Below are 18,196 nucleotides of genomic sequence, written 5' to 3' on the forward strand. Positions count from 1 at the left end.
GGACCTGTCCCCGTGTTATTTAAAACATGACCCCTAAAGACTTGTGCTCTGTGGGTGCGCCCTACTTTGTGGGGAGCCTCTATTTTGTGACTGTTTGGATATTTCCAACATCAATGTTCCCAAAACCAAAGGCAGGATTAATTTTGGGAGACATGTGGGCCTCCTCCCTGCCCTTCCTTCTTGGGGGGCAAGGGAATCCATCCCACCCCCCTGGAGTTGGGAGCTGGCCATGGTGGGCTCTGAGGCAGGAGCCCTGCTGCCATTCTCTGGTATGATTCTCCAGGTAGACCCTGGGCACCTGCTCCACCTCTGGGGCTCTGCTTCCTCCAAATGGGGTAATAACATTTACCTCCTTGGGTTGATAGGGGGCTGAGTGCCGTAATAAATGAAACGTCTGTAGCCTCTACCCTTATTAGATATTTAACACCAGGCTGCTCTGGGGGGGAGTTCTTTACTTGAGCAGCCATGTGAGGTCACAGAAAGGACTGTGGCTGGAGACCTGACTCTGACCAGGGCAGTTCCAACGGTTGGCCATGTGATCAAGAGGTTTGCTAGCACTGTCTGCTTCCTCTGTGGGCTGGCTCTGCTCTGCCCGGCCCCCAAGGACACCCTCCTCAGGGCCACAGCCCCACAGGCATTTGTGGACACCTGCTGTGGCCCCAACAGGGAGCACACACGTTAGTTTTTGCGGGCCAGATGGTCCCTTGGCAACTTGTAATGTGAAAGCAGCTACAGACAGTATGTAAATGAATGGGCGTGGCTGCCTGCCAATAAAAGTTTATTTATAAAAAAAAAATGGTTTGTGGAATTCATAGACAAACAGTAGAACAGATGTTACCAGGGAGCTGGGGAGTTATTCCCTCATGGTCACAGAATCTTGTTTGGAGTGATGAAAATGTTTGGAGATAGACAGTGGTGATGGTCACACAGCAAAGAGAATGTACTTAACGCCATGGGACTGTACACTTAAAAATGGTTAATGTGGCAAATTTTATATTATGCATATTTTAACCACAATGAAAATGGTGAAAGTAGCAAGTTTTATATTTCATATATTTAATTAAAAGTAAAAAAAACCCCAGGAGCACCTGGGTGGCTCAGTGGTTGAGTGTCTGCCTTCAGCTCAGGTTGTGATCCCAGGGTCCTGGGATTGAGTCCCGCATCGGGCTCCCCACGGGAAGCCTGCTTCTCCCCCTGCCTATGTCTCTGCCTCTCTCTGTGTGTCTCTCATGAATAAATAAGAAAAATCTTTAAACAACAACAACAACAACAACAAAAACAAAAGAGAAGAGAAAGAGGCTGGGGGCTGGATTTCTCCTGGGGGCCACTGCTCACTGACATTCGCGGAGTCCTGCCGCGGAACGCCTGTTGGCCACATTAAATCTACCAATTCCTCACTTCTATATTCCTGTGGCACCTTGGTGTCTTGTGCACAAAAGGCAACTCTATAAACGGGACTCTGTTTCTGGACTCCTTGGCAGGCCAACCATCTTCCTTTGGACACGGGCTTAGCAAGGAACACAGTTTTCTGCATGGCGCACCCATCTGGAATGCCCAGTGGGCCCGCGGCCTCCCTAGTTTTGGGGAGCACACCTGTCCCTCTGTAGTCTGGAATGGTCCTTGATTCCTTGTAGTGCCAAACCTGCTGGCTCAGACAGGGCAGGTGGCCAGCTAGAGAATAAAACGTGGCTATTCTTCATCTGAACTGTGGTGAGGTGGGCCTCTCATACTTGACATATTGATTTTTTTGGATACTAACTGTAGGATTTAATACGAAAATTCTGCTGGTTTCTTCGCTCAATCATTTTCACCTGCCAGGACCTTTTGGGAACCTTGAATCTGTCATGTATTGTATCTGCCATCCTCCCTGCCTTGTGTCATCTGGAAATGACTCCTAATATCTTCATATATGTCACCATGTACATGATGGAGACACAGCAGAGGTCAGAGCCAGCAGGGCCACCACTGGATCGTTAATCAATACTCTTTGGGTGCAATGGATCTATTGGTGAAAAAAAATCACCTAAATTGGACAGTTATCACCCAGGCACTTTTCTGTATCTCTCTCACAAGGGCATCACACACAAAGGAGCTACTGCTGTTTGGAAATGAAGTCATTCTTCTCCCCAGCAAAAAAGAGGCAGGGGAGTCAGACACTATTTATTTCGGGTGAACCACCTGGACTCGGGGGCGCTGACCTTCATTCTAGGTGCTTGCAACCAACCTGGTAGCTAAAGGCAAAACAATTCCCTGAACTTAAGGACTCCTAGCTTTACCCTGAGACAGTCCAGAGTCAGAACCTCAGAACAAGGGCAAGTAGTTCTACAACCAGCTACTGTCATAAAAGGAAAAAGGAACAAAAACACAAATTAAATACATTTCGATTTTGACAGAAGCGAAGCTTTTCCTTTGAAAACTAACTGAGCAATCACAGCTAACAAGGTCTCAGATGAACTCACTTATTAATTTTTAAACGCAACCTTTCCAAGAGTAAGTAGGGCAGACGTGAGGACAGCTTGGCATGCAGATGTCCAGAGCTCTCTGAGCGAATGCCACTGCTCCCCGTCCTGAGATATTCACTCACTGCCCAGGAGCACACTAGCCCGGGGTTGTACCAGCCCCTCCACCACAGTCGCCAGCAGCACCGCCTCATGGTGTGAAGAGAGGAGCCCTGGCGAGTGCATTCTATTGCAGCGCACAAGACGAACAGCAGCCATGGGAAATGTGTGGTTCGGGGCTTGGTAAGATGTAAAGCTACTCAGAGTCTTCAGCTTGCAGCATAATTTGCAGAATCTGCATTCTGAATGACCTCAGCAGATACGTACTTAAGTTTCAAATCCATGGGGGTGTACGCTGTTGGAGCAGCTTAGAAAGACACTGGGTTGTGTAATTTGGAAAACATGGGCTCCAGGGGCACCCGGGTGGCTCAGTGATTGAGCGTCTGTCTGCCTTTGGCTCAGGTCACGATCCCGGGGTCCTGGGATCGAGTCCCACATCGGACTCCCTACAAGGAGCCTGCTTCTCCCTCTGCCTGTGTCTCTGCTTCTCTCTGTGTGTCTCTCATGAATAAATAAAGAAAATCTTTAAAAAAAAGAAAAAGAAAAAGAAAACATGTGCTCCCTGGATTTTCCTGGCTAGTGGTGGACTAGATGGTGAGGAGATGACCTTATGGACACCCCAAGGCACCCAACTGTGGAGTGCGGGCACCAGATTTGGCTTCTCTTGACAACACCACGGTTCACCTCACCCTTCCCGCTGCCCCAAAGGGCCATGGCACCCTTGGAGAACAGAAAGAGGGAGGCTGCGGTGGCTGTGTGAGCACAGGCCCGCTGGTTCATGCGGTGGACTTTACCACGCGCCTGATGTGGCCAGCCTTTACTGGGACCCGAGGCCTGTGGGAGCCCCGTCTTACCTCATCGGTGATCTGGCCTCCGAAGGTCACCCATGTTCCTGGAAGGAGACACATGGGCTTAAGTCAGAGAACCTCTCCAAGGAGCTCAGGCTTTCCCCAGGGTGCTCCGTCCCCAGGCTGCAGGGCTTGTGGAGCAGCCATAGGCCATCATGCCCCCCTGCTCTGTGGTGAGCATGTGTGGACACCTGGCTTTTGGGGCAAGTCTCCCGCCCTTGGGGACAGTGGGCGCTTGGAGCAGGCAGCTGGCTGCAGGTCTCTGAAATGCTTGTTGCGGCTCCAGCTGTTGCAGCTCGCAGTCTGCTGACCTGCCACAAGGGAGGTGAGGGATACCTCCCTGAGAGCGGGCAAGATGTGACAGCCGTGCCCTCGTTCTTGCTGGGCGGTGTGTGTGTTGAGGGGTGTGTGGGGAGCATATTGAGTGTACCATGGAGGTGGAGGGACAGTGTATTCTGGGAACAGAGCTCACATTCAGGGAAACAGGTAAAAGGGGAAAATCAAACTGCCCTTTATGAGGACTCGGTCATATAAGGAGAGAAGACGCTCTCCAGACACACCTGGGGCCAGGGTGCTTCTCTGTTTTTCTGGTGTGAGGCAGGGAGCTGTGTGTGCACAGGGCCCCTGGTACTCCCCTCCCCAATTCCCCCTCCTCTCACGCCTCCCTAAGCCTCCTTGGGTGACAGTGGACCAAGGGGGCCCCCACACTCACCGAGCCCCAGGCAGGAGACCCGCAGGCCGGACTTGCCCAAGTTCCTGGAAAACAAACTTGGTGTGAGTTCTCATGACCAGGACAGGACATGCCAGCTAGGCATGGGCACCCCCACTGTCCCCAATATCCAACCCCAAGCTTGCCCCCCCACTCCAGTCAATGTGTCTTTTGAGACTCTGAAGGCAAGGGGTCCTTTGGGGAAAGGCCTGGGGCTCACCTGCCCTTGGGGTAAAGAGCCAACTGTCTATTCCCCCTGTGTGCTGTGCCCACACCAGGGCAGAGCACATGGCTGGGCCATGCTGGTGACCACGGCAGAGCCTGGAGGGCCACTTCAGAGAGACGGAGGAGTGGAATGGACATTGTCTCATTTCATGGGTTGAAACAAGGCTGACTGGGGCCCTGTGGTCCCGGCCATCACAGGCCTGCCAAGGTACCTGCCCGATGAAGATCCCCAGGTCCACACAAAGGGGCCACAGGCCATCACTAATGTCCTTAGGAGGCCGTGGAGGGTGGCAGTACCCTGCTGAGGACTGGGATGCCCATCTGTCCTGGCCTGTGTGACCTGGCACAGGCTGGCTGGGGGCCTGCAGGGGCAGCCACAGGCCTGATGGTCCTTAAGCATCATGTCACCCATCTCCCAACAGCTCGGTGGGTCGGTGCCTTCCTTTTCCCCATATTCCCATCTTAAATACGAATACCCCAGAGCTGCCCAGGAGCCGAGGAGTCAGGATTCCACCTGGGCAGTCAGCCCCACAAGCATGCCCCCCACCACGACAGCATTCCCCCTTCCTCATTCACAGGGAACACAAGATATGAGCTGCTCACATGGTAAACTTGGCCAGGACAGGGTGGGAGTCTACTACTCTCGGGGGAACCCTGATGCTGGCATCCCAGTCTTGGGACCAGCCTGGGTGCAACACCCAGGCAGGCCATGGGAAGTCAGAGAGAACCCCAGACTCCTTCCCTGAGGGCTCCAGCTTTTCTTTAGGGCACCTCGCTTCCAAATTCAGGGGATGCTGTGTCCTCAGTTTCTGCACCCCAAACCAGCCCCCTTAGACCCTGAGCAGCCTGGGTTTTCTGGTTGCAAGACCCTAGACCCTGCCATATCACAGGGAGTCACGGCGTGTGGGGAGGGAATATAACAAACTTGTCAATGGTTTGAGCCACTGAATTTAAAGTAGTTCTAGAATGCCCAGGTTTCTTTTCAAATTTCCCATGAAAACTGGCCCAGCTGCCAGCCCACTGTTACCTCCCTTTTTCCTCATGTGAGAAGCAATAGACAAATCAAACAGCTTTGAAAGTTACTGTGTTTAAAAACTGAAATCTCCCCCGTTCTCCCCTATACATCAGAGAAATAATCTGATGGTGTCCTCAACGCGGCCCATGTGTTCTGACCCAGAGCAGCTCGCATTGGTGGCTGCGGAAAAGGAAGGCGCGATATTATCTCGTCGTAAATGCACACAATGCTATTGCATCTCCATAAGCCTGTGGGAAAATACTTAGAATATTCCCAACTTAGCTTCAGATTTGCTACGAGAGATTAAAAATATAATACATAGGAAATGTAAGGGCTGAGTAGTCAAAGACATAACCTAAAAGTTTTCTTGTGCCCTTTGAAACATGCTGGAATCGATGTTGCTTCTAAGCAGAAGGTGAATTTTTGTTTTGTTGTCTATAAATAAACTGGAATTAAGAAGACTTTTTTTTTTTTTTTTAAAGAAAGAAAGGGGCACCTGAGTGGCTCAGTGGTTGAGCATCTGCCTTTGGCTCAGGTCGTGATCCTGGGGTCCTGGGATTGAGTCCTGCATCAGGCTCCCCACAGGGACCCTGCTTCTCTCTCTGCCTCTCTCTGTGTGTCTCTCATGAAAAAATAAATAAATAAAATCTGAAAGAAAGAAAGAAAGAAAGAAAGAAAGAAAGAAAGAAAGAAAGAAAGTGGTACAACCACATCACCTATAGACGGTGCATTGGGCCAGGCCTGTTTAACAGTGTGGATAATTTTCCCCACGCTAGCTAGAAAGTACCTATGGTGGGAAATCAGAGCATTGTTTAAAAGCAGTCTGGTAAGGAAGCAAAAGGGATTGAAAATTCTTTTATTTTATTTTTATTTTTTAAGATTTCATTTATTCATGAGAGACAGAGAGAGAGAGAGGCAGAGACACAGGCAGAGGGAGAAGCAGGTTCCCTGTGGGGAGCCTGATGCAGAACTCCCCGGACCTTGGGATCACGACCTGAGCCAAAGGCAGACGCTCAGCCATTGAGCCACCCAGGTGTCCCAGGGATTGAAGATTACGGTCAGTGGCTCTTAACTGTTTGGGGGTCACAGGCCCCTTTGAGAAACCGACGAAGGCTGTGGATCCCTTTTGTGGAAATGCACACGGACATGAAAACCCTAAGAACCCTGTTTGCAATGCCCCGGCGTGCACAGGGCCCCGGGCACCTGGTCTCAATAAATACAGGCGCTGGAAGGGAGCCTGAGCTCCTAACTCCGCAAAACTAACTCCTGCTTGTGACAATGGGGAGCAATTTCCTGGCCAGGCTCTGCGGAAGGCTGTTAGGTATGTCCTCCTGAAGTTCCCTTTTGCCAGCGTGGAACCAGATACCAGAACGTGCTGCGTGTTCAGAGGGACAAGCGGCTTTAGCAACGGGCAGGAGCTCAGAACACCTGGCTGGGTCCGCCTGGGTCTGTGGCTGGAAGGGGCGTCACCCCTTGCCCACCAGGGTGGGATCTTCGTTTCCACTGGTGCCAGTCCTGGGACCCACAGCATCCGGCTCTCCAGCTGCTTCTCCACCCACTGCCCACAAGAATAATTTAACAAAACTAGGACACCGCGTGATGCTGTAATTACCTCGCTCAAGTTGTCTCCCCGATAAAATGACGGTATTAGTTCTGCCATCCGCTGCCAGGCCTCGGGAGAAGGAATGAAAAGGGACAGGGTATCTCGGGGCTAAAAGCTTTACAAGTACGGCTGCTCGGTGGGGGTGGGGAGCTCAACACATCTCTGCCTTGTCTGGACCAGGGCTGGGGACCCACTGCTCCTTGAAACTCCCAAGACCCCAACATTGCTTCCTACAGATTTTTCTCCCCTAATTAAAACTTGATATACTGATAAAATAGTTGGCTAAATCCCTAAACCCAAATAATGTTAGTCCTCATGAATTTGCCTTATGTCTCTCCTGTGGTCTGGAAAAATGCTAATGAGGACTCCTGGATTTAATCTCTGCTGGGGGAGGGGAAGAAGCACTCATGCCCATCGTGTTAGCTGCCGGATGACCCGCGCCCCTTGACACTGCACCTCAGACCCCGGGGAATTACAGGTCCTTTAAAAAGAGTCCGAGGCCTTTAAATTCAGCCATCTGGGTGGAGGACAGCATTTTGGGATTGACAGACAGCCACGTGGCCTTCATGAGCTGGTATGATGAATGTGGGAGCCAGGGTGTTTTTTGACCAGCCGTTGCACTGGCAGGTGACAACCTGTTTATGGGTCTGTCGCTCTCCCAGACTCCAGCCTCCCTATGGATAGGCCTGGGCTTCTGTGTCTTCATCCTCAAATTGTTGCTGACATCAGCAGGGTCTCAGGGGTGCTTGTTGAGTACGTGGGGGGCGGGGTGAGAAGCCCAGGCATGGAGGCCAGGCCCTTGGGACTGAATGCTGCCCCCCCTTATTCACAGGGCTTGCCATAGTGATTCCCCCACATTGAGTCCCTCTTGGGGCTGAAAGGGGGACTCTGGCCACCCACCTTCACTTCCCTTAACACCAAAGGCTGTGGCTGGAGGTCCCTTCCTGGCCAGCTTCCTATGGAGGTGGTCAGAGTGGGGGGTAGATACCAATCAGACTCCCTGCAGCCCCTATCTGCATCCTAGCTGTGGCCCTGGGACAGTCACTATAGAGCAACCCCATGAGGCTCGTACCCTGTGGGGCAGATACCTACTTGTAAGACAGGTATTCTGTGCTCAAGGGCACCCAGCAGTTTGGATTCTGGCTCCCACTTCAGCCTCTGTGAAACTACACTGCCTGCAGGTCTACGAACCCACCCTCCCCACCCCCACTGTCAAGAAGAGCTCACCAGGCTACATGTAAGGACAGTTGGGGGTCCCTTAGTTAGGAAGTGTTGGGGCTGGATCTGAACCCAGCTATTTGGACTACAAACCCCCTAGCCTAGTGAGTGCCTCCCCTTACCACCTCCTTCCTGCCTCCTGCACACACAAGTGCATATGCATGCACACATGCACATCCAAACTCATGCATACATGCACCCATGGGCATACACACAGAGATACACACACATACATATCCACACATGGTAATCTTGAGCACTTGGGCTCTTTGAGATGTACCCCTTAATGGATCGTAGGATCTTTGGCAGGAAATCATGTTAATAGCCACATTTTCCATTTACATAGCACTTCACATTTTTAGAAATGGTCTCACTTATATTAATTCCTTTAATGGTCCCAGGATTGACTTAAAAGTAGCAGCAGGTAACAGGTATCTAACTCGAAATGTATAGTATGTTTATTCTTAGCTTTTGATCCCCCCTTAACAAAAGATATAAGCCAGCAGGGCTTCTAGACTGGAAAGAAGTCCATTCTGGATTGTCCTCACTGAGCTCAGAGGGTGGGAACACAAGCTTTTCCTCCAGAGGTTCATAAAAGAATATCAAACGCCCCCAAGGGCCCAGGGAAGGAGGGGATATGGACGGAGATGCAAAAGGACTCAGAGCAATTCCAAAATCCATCTCCAGGAGGCATGGGGCTCAACACGGTTCTTTCACGTGTGGTCCGACTTCAGGCATTGGTTTGGGGGAGATTTTAGCTGTTGTTAGGGGTCTCTCAATACCTTTCAAGTTGGCAGCACAGCCAGCTAGAAACCCAGACACTCTTCTCAATTACAACTAGAATCTTCTGTGGCTCTTTCTGAGCCTATGTGACTCTTTGGGTCCAGATGATGCAGATTGTTTGCTATAAGAACATCATTTCCCAATAACGTCATTCTAGAAAGGACGAAGAACTAAGAAAGGCCAGACGCCCAAGCAAGATGCCCTAGGACCTGCCCCCACCCCTGCATCCTTTATACAAAGTTGGGACTCTCCTCTTCCACCGGGGCACATCCTACGAGCATCTGAGCAAGACCCAATGCCTGTATCCCCTCCTTCCCTGGGCCTGGGGGAGTCTAGCTCAGGTCCAGCAGGGAAAATTAATTTCATCACATGATTCACCCAATGGTCCCTGAATATCAAACCAATGCCTGTCATGATGGCCTAACTGCAAAGACCACCCACGGTCCGTCTTCTGGGGCCCTATGTGCCCAGCGGGGGGCAAGGAGGGCAGGAGGCCTGTGGCCAGTGCTGGGGGTTTCCGGGAAGAGAAAGTATCACAGCATCCTCCGTCCTCTGAGGGTGGCTTGGTTATTATTATTGCCCCCTGTCCCACCCCCATCAAAGGAAACAATTGAGCAGCAGGAAGCAAGAGAAGCCATCATGCACCTCCCTGCCCAGGAGTGATGAAGAAGAAACTTGGGGCTGACCCTGAGACGTGATGGTATTTGTCACCCAGTCCACCCAGTGCTAGGAGCCCTCCCTGGCCTTTTAGTATGCCAAGTGCCCACATCTGACATGGATCTGCAGATCTTCCTGGCTCTCCCTGGAAGATCCCTGGTGGGGGTGCTGGGGGGCAGCCTTGACCCCGCGAAGCCACCCCGGGGCCCTGTACCTATATTTCATCCCGGGCTGCTTCACGCTGTCGTCACCGGCGCATGGGAGGCTCTGCATTGACAGGTGTCCCAGGCTCCGGGCTACCATGGCCACCGCACGGAAGCGGCCCCGGGAGCCCAGGCTGGGGCTGCTGGCCGCTGGGCGGCCCAGCCGCTCCTCAGGGCCCCGGCCCTTGAGGCTGTGCTCCGAGCACACGAAGGACACCTGCATGCCGAGGCCGGTGCCCCGCTCCTGTCGGCGTCCCTCTCCTTCCAGGCTCTGAAGTCAACTGCTCCTAGAAGCCCTCCTTTCCCTGGGATAAGATTTTATCCCAGAAAGCCACGAAGCTGCAAGGCGTTCCTTCAGGAGCGAGGACTTCCCAATGCAATGATAGAAAAAATCCTGTGCAGTGTCCGAGGGGAGTGAATCAAATGTCCAGGATCGTCTAGAGATCTCATCAGAGGGAAGGCGGAAATCCAGGTGTGGGGGTGGGAGGTGCCACTTCCTCTCCCCTCACATCTGTCTCGGCTCCGTGGGTCCTTCCCCTGCCCTCACCCTGGTCTGGCTCAGGCTGCCTGAGCCCCCAGCCCGCCAGTGTCCAGCCGGGCTGGGCTGCCAGTCACTCCCGACCTTCGCATGACATCGCTGTACTCCCAGGGAGAAGGCAGAGGAAGGGCGACTCCCGTCAGGATGGCAGCCTGGGGCTGAGCAGGCTGCTGCTGGGGGGTTTCGGGGAGCAGCTGCTTTTCCAGGCCTCCCGGAGCCCAACTCCTGGCTCTACACCATGGGCTGTTGGGGCTCCCACCAAGTAAATTAGGTGAGCGGTGAGAAGCACAGGAGGCATCTAGCGATTCATTATTAATGACACGGGATGCAGAGCCGCCTGCCCTGGCCGATCCCCGGGAGACCAGCACTGGCTGCTCCAGGCTGACAGCCCACATGCAGACGGGCAGGCGCGGCCGCCAGGAGGGCCGCCGAGCTTGAGGGCAGCTGGCCGTGGCCAACTCCAGCTGCTGTGGTTCGCACCCAGGAAAGCAGGGCTTCCAACAGGGCTTGGCGCAAGGAGAAGTGGAATCACTCAAAATGTGGGGAAAAGACCTCTCTGTCTAGACGATGTAACACAGACGACCCGAGGAGAGAGAGCTGGGGGTCGTGGACTAGAGACCTGGGAAGTTCTGACATGCCACAGTTCCTAGCTCACTGCAGACACTCTGTAAATACTTCTGGAATGAATGAATGAATGAATGAATACACCTCTCCTCATTACCCCATCCTCCTTTCCCACACTCCTGGGTTCAGGATGAAGATGGAAGCAAGGCTCTCCTTCTGGAACAAAGCTGATGGGGTGTCCTGAAACCTGAGGAGATGCCCCCAATGGCAGGAGGGGTTAGCTTTGCCTTCTGACCCTGAGCATGCCATTCTTTCCCTGCAAGGTGAGCCCTGGCCAAAGCTGATTTTGGGGTTCTTTCTTGCCATATAGGAGGGGCAGAGAAAGAGAGCTAGATGGGAGGTAGGTGGATGGGGTCTCATTCAGGATCTGAGGCTAATTTGCTGTGTGATCACAGGCAGGAGGCCTGCCCTCTCTGGGTCTCCACTAACAAAATGAGGGGCGTGGTCTGAGAAGATGCTCTCTCTCCCAGCTTGGCCCCACAGGGCCCTTCCACACCAGCTGGCTGTCCACTCTCTGCTCTGACAGGACCCAGAGAAGAAACCACCCAAAGATGTTTGTAATGGATGGTACCTGAACTTGTTTTCAGCCCTGGCCCTGCTTTTTTTTTTTTTTTTTTTTTTTTTTTTTAAGATTTAATTTATTTATTCATGAGAGGCACACAGAAAGAGGCAGAGACGCAGGCAGAGGGAGAAGCAGACTCTTCACAGGGAGCCTGATGTGGGACTCGATCCCAGCACCCCAGGATCACGCCCCAAGCTGAAGACGGACGCCCAACCACTGAGCCACCCAGGTGCCCCTTGGCCCTGCCTTTTTGACACAGATGTTAAGAATGAAACCTTGTTCCTGTCCTGGTCTCCCTGCTCTGAGCTGGGCAGCCTAGGGCAAGTGATTTTCTCTCTGAGCCTCAGTGTTTTCAGTGTCCGACACAGACCACAGAGCATGGTCAGATCACAAATGGTATACTCCTGTGACCCCTCAGCATGAAGGAACAGCTTTCTGGAGGAGGGAGTCGGTCTAGGCCCATGTGTAAGACTCCCACCTCTTCACTGGTGACTATCCTCCTCCCCAGGTCTGACGCGGCAGCAGGAGACACCCTCTGCCACCGAGGGTGATACCTGGACCCAGGGACAGAGCTGGGCCTTTGCCAAGGCAGCCCTGGCAGGTCATAGACATCATCTTCAGATGCCAGTGGGGGCTCCTCAGGACCCAGAGGTCCAGCTCTGCCTTCTTCATTTACCTGCCTGTATAAGCCAAGGGCCTGCCTGGCCCTTCCTGGTCGTCTCGAGTGGCAGGGGCCAGGAAGGTGGAAGGGCAGCCTGCATGAACCCTTCTATGAGTGGACCCTGGTTTTAGAAAGCCTACAGGCCTGCCAAAGGGGCTGCAGAGGGGCAGCCTAGGGCAAGTGATTTTCTCTCTGAGCCTCAGTGTTCCCAGTGGCAGAGGGCAAAGTGTCTGCCTCCATTCCTCCAAGGGCTCATGGAGCTAATAGTCTAGGGCGAGGTTGCTCGACTACCTGGCCAGGATGCCAAGGGAGCTTGTTACTAATGCAGATTCCTCAGCTTCACACTGACCTACTAAATCAGCAGCTCTGGGGCTGGGCCCAGGAAGCTGTGTTTTTATCAAGAGCTTCTAGCCGTGCTCTGCACCTGCTCTAGGGAATGCCGAAATCTCCTACTTCATTCTTCTGTATATATTTCATTTGTCTGTGTTCTGGCAAACTATCAGATCTGGCATCTTACTGTTCCTCAGGGGTTCCTCGTTGGTGTGCTTTAAGCAGCTCCAGGTTAAAGTGACATTTCACAAAGACTTAGTCACCACAGTGTGTAAAATATCATCTGCCTCACCATACAACCCAGCAATTCCACTCCTAGCTATGTGCCCAGAGAACTGAAAACATATGCCCACACAAAACACTTGAACACAAATGTCCACAGTAGCATTATTCATCATAGCCCCAAAGTGGAGACAACTAAAATGTCCATCCATTGATGAATAGATAAACAAAATATGGTCCATCTATACAACAGAATGTTATTTTGCCACACAAAGGAAAAAAGCACTGACACTCACTCAAACGTGGATGAACCTTGAAAATGTTATGCTAAGTGAGACAAGCCTGACATGTGACAAAAGGCCACATGTTATATGATTCCATTTATATGAAGTCTTCAAAATAAGCAAATCCATTTAGACAGAAAAGAGCTTCATGGTTGCCAGGGGTTGGGGGGAGTGGGGAATTGGGGAGTGATAACTACGTGGGTATAGGGTTTCTTTTTGGGGTGCTTAAAATGTTCTCAAATTGACTGTGGTGACTTATAATTCTATGAATATACTAAAATCATTGACTTGTATACTTTAAAGATATGTATGGTATACACACTATAAGTCAGTAAAGCTGTTGCCAAAAAAAATGCCTCAACTCAAAATATGCCTCAAAAGCCACTGGGCCTCACTCTTGCTGTTCCCTGTGGGAGCAACCTTCCTATTTCTCTGTCTTGGAAGTCCTCCTAGCCCTCTGATATCACCTCAGATAATATACACCATGTGAACCCAGGCCCCCCAGGCACCACATTTCCCTTCTCCAAGTGCCACCAACTACGCTCTACCCAGTGATGCATCAGGGTTCTGGGAACCACTTGCTGGTTCCTCTCGGCAAGAAGCACCCCTTCCAGACATTGGCAGGCCAGAGAAGGGTCCTGCACTAGAACCCCAGCGCTGGTTCCACCCCATTGTAACATATGGAAACGAGAGAAGTGAATATTTTACCTCAGAACTCCCCAGGGAAATCTAGGACAAAGGGGTGCTGTTCTCAGCAGAGAACTGCCACATGGAGTAGGTGGGCAGATAGGTGTTTAAAGGCTGGTCAGAGTAAGTTTACACTTGCCTAAAACAGGGGTCACTGTGACTTGTGATACTCTTAGGAGGTCTCAAGAATTAGACAAGAGTGGAAAAGCCAGAAGTCTAAACCCTGATCAGAACTTGCCACACCTGGACACCTGGGTGGCTCAGTGGTGGTTGAGCATCTGCCTTTGGCTCAGGCCGTGATCTCGGGGTCCTGGGATTGAGTCCCACATGGGGTTCCCCACAGGGAGCCTGCTTCTCCCTCTGCCTATGTCTCTGTCTCTCTGTGTCTCTCATGAATATATGAAATCTTAAAAAAGAAAAAGAAAAAAAGCACTTGTTATGATTCAAGATCATCCTGAAAGGGCTGCTCCTTTGCAACATGTTTAGGTGAAGAGAATGGATTACAGACCTGCACTGGTCCACTTAAAATGGGCTTTAAGCAGAGGCATCGAGTGTGGCTGGTGGATTTTGACACATAACAGCTTGTTTGGTTCTTCTTCTGCTTCTCTAGTACCTGCTGTTGTTAAAACAAAGCAGCTAGTTCCTGCTGTGACTAATCAGAGGCATGGCCACCCCAATTAAGCTCTCCTTTGTCCACAGAATGCCACTACAGAGAGCTTCTTGGGAAACAAGCTTCTGGCTCAGCCACCTGGAATCCACCCTGTGCCTCACCTGCCCCAGGAGGGCTTGGAGAGACAGGAAAGCTGCAGCCCAGTCTGGCCATTCCTTTAAGATGGGACAGGCTCACAATGGGAGGTGGTGGGGGTGCTCTCTCCATACAGCGAAGCCCAGGGAAACCTGAGGCCTGGAGTAGAAGTTTTTTGTTTTTGTTTTGTTTTGTTTTTTAAAGATTTTGTTTATTTATTCATGAGAGATACAGGGAGAGAGAGGCAGGGAGAAGCAGGCTCTACACAGGGAGCTTGATGCGGAACTCGATCCTGGGACCCCCCAGATGACGCCCTGAGCTGAAGGCAGATGCATAACCACTGAGCCACCCAGGCGTTCCTGGAATAGAAGTTTTAAAGATGGCTTTAAAAAGCACAGACGGCAATATTCACTCAAGAGTGCGGAGGAACGGCTGCATGCTGCAGAAGCCAGGGTGTCTCCTCTGTACCAGCAAAGCTGCCCTGACTGTGCCAAATAGAGCATGTTTTGCACCCAAAGGTGACTTCCCGCCCAAGGACAGGGGGGTGAATGCTGATGGGTTAGGGGCTTCTCCAGTGGATGGGAGGTCCTGCCCCTGAAGCTTCTAAGAGCAAAGGGTGGCAGACTGGTGGCCTTCCTGGAGGAGGGGTCATCTGAAAAGTAAGAGCTAAAGACCCCTCAGGGGCTTCCTTTAGGACCTCATACCCCAGTCATGTCCAGTGCTACCAGCCCTAGATGGGGAAAAAGTTAATGCCTGGTATAAAGCAGCTGTGCTGTACCCGAGTAAGTGCTTCTGGCACTTTCCTGAGAACATCTGAGGCACCACCAGCAGCACCCACACTGCCACTGAAGCAGTGCTTGCTGGGCCAGCCACTGTGCCCAGCACTTTTTGTGCAGTTCAGTTCCCACCCACCCTGCCAGGTGGATGCTGTGATGGTCCGTGTACACTCGAGGGAACTCAGGTACAGGGGTTGAGTCAGGAGGCTGATGCTGAGTCAGCCCCCATTCACAGAAGCAGCAGGCTGGGAGGTGAGCAGTGTGTCGGTGCCCCCTCCCACACAGGACCCCCTGCTCTTGGACCCTTGATTAAAGGGTGAGGGCTGGGGGCAATACCGGGGGCTGCCTGGTGCTGTCTATGGATTTGATTGGGCTATGCTGACCTCTGCCTTTCCAGGTGGACCACGCAGAACCAGCTATGCTGGCCCCCATCCTTGCCCAACAAGAAGGGCCTCTTGGGGGTGGATCCCCCAAATCCCAGGGTGGAGGCCTAGGGATCCATCCTGCAGATAGATAAACCCCCTGATTCCCGAGGCAGGCCAACCGGGGAAACACCGGGCTGTGCTGTGAACCGGTTACAGAGCAAATCCACCAGTGGAGGTGTTAGGATCACTACGGCCCCTCCTATTCCGAGAGGTGGGGGTGGCCATGCTGACACCGTGGTCCTGGTCAGCCGTCCACAGAGACCCCTGAGACACCCATGCCTGCTGTCATCCCAGCCCCTGCTCCTGTCAAGGCAGCTCTTCCTGAACCACTGGCTGGTCTCGCCACCTCCCTCCTTGCCTTTCCCCTCCTTGTCTTCCACACCTGCTCCTTGTCCACACAGCTCTTTGTCTACACCTCCAAGTGCCACTGGTCCTGAGACCATGTTTCTCTCCCACCAGCGGCCACGCCTCGAACTCTGAGTTATATCACTTTCTTACATGGTCCTCAGGACAATCCCCTGAGGAAGTGCCTACAGTCACTTTCCAAATGGGAAACTGAGCCATGGAGAAGCCAGGTGACTCCTCCAAGGTCATACAGGTACGGGCAGGGAGCTGGGATTCCTCCCCAGGCACTCACCCACACTCTGGCAGCTCAAGGAGTCAAGTTAGCCCTTGGGACCTGTTGTGGGTAGAAACGCACCCCTCCCCAAAAGCTATGTTGAGGTCCCGACTCCCTGTATCTGTGACTGCAAACTTATTCGGAAGGAGGGTCTTTGTAGATGTAGTCAGATTAAGATGAGGTCATCCTGGAGCACAGTGGGCATCCTTATGCGGACAGATAGGTACACAGGGAAAACAGCCATGTGAAGACGGGGGCAGACTGCGGTGGCACATCTGTGAGCCAAGGGACGTCAGGCTGGCAGGCAGCCTCCAGAAGCTGGACAAGGCAGGGAGGGAGCAATCTTCCCCTAGAGCACTTGGAGGGAACGGGGCCTGCCCACACCTGGATTTCAGACTTCCGGCCTCCAGAGCTGTGAGAGAATCAGTGCCTGTTGTTGTAAGCCACCACGTGTGGTACTTTGTTGTGGCAGCCGCAGGAAAGTGGTACAGGACCTTTCACAAGGTGGACTCATCCCCTGATTCCCCCTGAGATGGGTCCACACTCTGTCCCTCTCTAGTCTCTGCTCTTTCTCTCCTGCCTGTCCATGGAGGCACATCTGTCCTGCCCACCTGTCCTCAGGGACACACCTGTCCTACCCATCTGCCAATGGAAACACACCTGCCCTGTCCACCTATCCTCTTGCCCATCTGCCCTCTGAGACACACCTGGATTCCCTGTTCTTCCAGGAAGCTCTCTCTGACAGCCCAGCTGCAAGGAATCTCCTGTAAATAACCAAGGAGCTAGGTAGAGTCTGCTCAGTGAACCTGACCACAAATCAAAAACTGCATGGTGATCTTGCTGGGTCGTGGCAGGAGCCCACGGTCTAGGGCCAGAACTTGCAGGTACGCAGGCCGCTCACCCCACCAGAAGCTGACGGCCAAGCCTCCCCACCCAGGGCCCTCCTGCCCTCCCTGTCTGGGCTGCATCAGAGGTGCAGACGCTGCCTCCAGTCCTGTTGCCAAGGAAGCAGCAGGGAGGAGACACATTTTACAGGGGAATGTTCAGGAAAGGGGGTTCGGGCCAAGACCATTCAAAACCATCCAGCAGATACCTATAGAGGACTGGGACGCTCTAGGTGCTGAGAACAAAGGAGGGGTGCAAGAAAGAGGGCCAGCAGGGAGTGTGAGGATGACAATGGGACAGGATGGTGGGTTTGAGGATGGCCTGGGAGGCCTTTGTTAGACCAGGTGCTCGGGAAAGCCTCCCCAAGGACCAAGATGTGACTGGGGGCAGGGAGCTAGCATGAGAAAATCTGGGGGATGAGAATGTGCAGAGCCCCGAGGAAAGAATGAGCTTGGCACCTTCGAGATCCACAAGGAAGGAGCTTCCTGAGTGGGAGGCAGAGGGGTCTAAGCTGAAATCAAGGGCCCCTTGGGCCTTGAGAAGACATGGGGTCCTTTTCTGGTGCCACGGGGGGAGGGAGGAACAGAACTGAACCAAGGTCTGGGGCCAGGCCTTGGGCCGAAGCTGCTGCCCGCTCTGGGGCCACATCTCAGGACCCCCCCACCCCTGCTCCCCAATCCCTACTACCAGGTGGGTGCAGGAGGGGGCCTCACACGGGCATGTGTGGATTTAAAAATTCAAAACATTTTTTTTTCATTTTTTTTTTTTAAACCACAAGAGTTGAGGAAAGTTAAAAAGAAACGAAGGAAGTTAACACGAAAGCTTTTCCCCCAGCTGTGAGCTCAGTTCAGCTGATAAAATGCTCAGGCCTGGGGCACAGCTGTCCCCTTGCTCCACCGAGCAACGCTTATCTGGAAGCATTATCTTTTTTACATTAATATTTAAGACCGAGTTTAACGGAGTCACAGCCCTGCTGCTGGCAGGGACGTTAACTGTGGAGCGGCATTTATCTGGGATCT

The 18,196-nt window shown here is 52.5% G+C and overlaps 1 protein-coding gene across 6 annotated transcripts in view; it reads right to left on the bottom strand.

Annotated features, from left to right (window-relative positions):
- The window catches only part of KCNAB2 (potassium voltage-gated channel subfamily A regulatory beta subunit 2), an 82,818-nt gene that overhangs the window by 20,292 nt on the left and 44,330 nt on the right, over positions 1–18,196 (bottom strand). For 5 of the 6 annotated variants that reach the window (XM_055306458.1, XM_055306459.1, XM_055306460.1 and 2 more), the window contains 2 exons: positions 4,119–4,162; positions 3,413–3,450 (listed from right to left, as the gene is read on the bottom strand). In XM_055306458.1, the coding sequence (XP_055162433.1) occupies positions 3,413–3,450; positions 4,119–4,162 (82 nt within the window). Of the gene's footprint in view, positions 1–3,412; positions 3,451–4,118; positions 4,163–6,967; positions 7,182–18,196 lie in introns of those variants that run through there. The other variant, XM_055306461.1, reaches the window with a different exon arrangement.

This window comes from Nyctereutes procyonoides, unplaced genomic scaffold (assembly GCF_905146905.1).
Source record: "Nyctereutes procyonoides isolate TBG_1078 unplaced genomic scaffold, NYPRO_anot_genome, whole genome shotgun sequence".
Classification (NCBI taxonomy): Eukaryota; Metazoa; Chordata; class Mammalia; order Carnivora; family Canidae; genus Nyctereutes; species Nyctereutes procyonoides.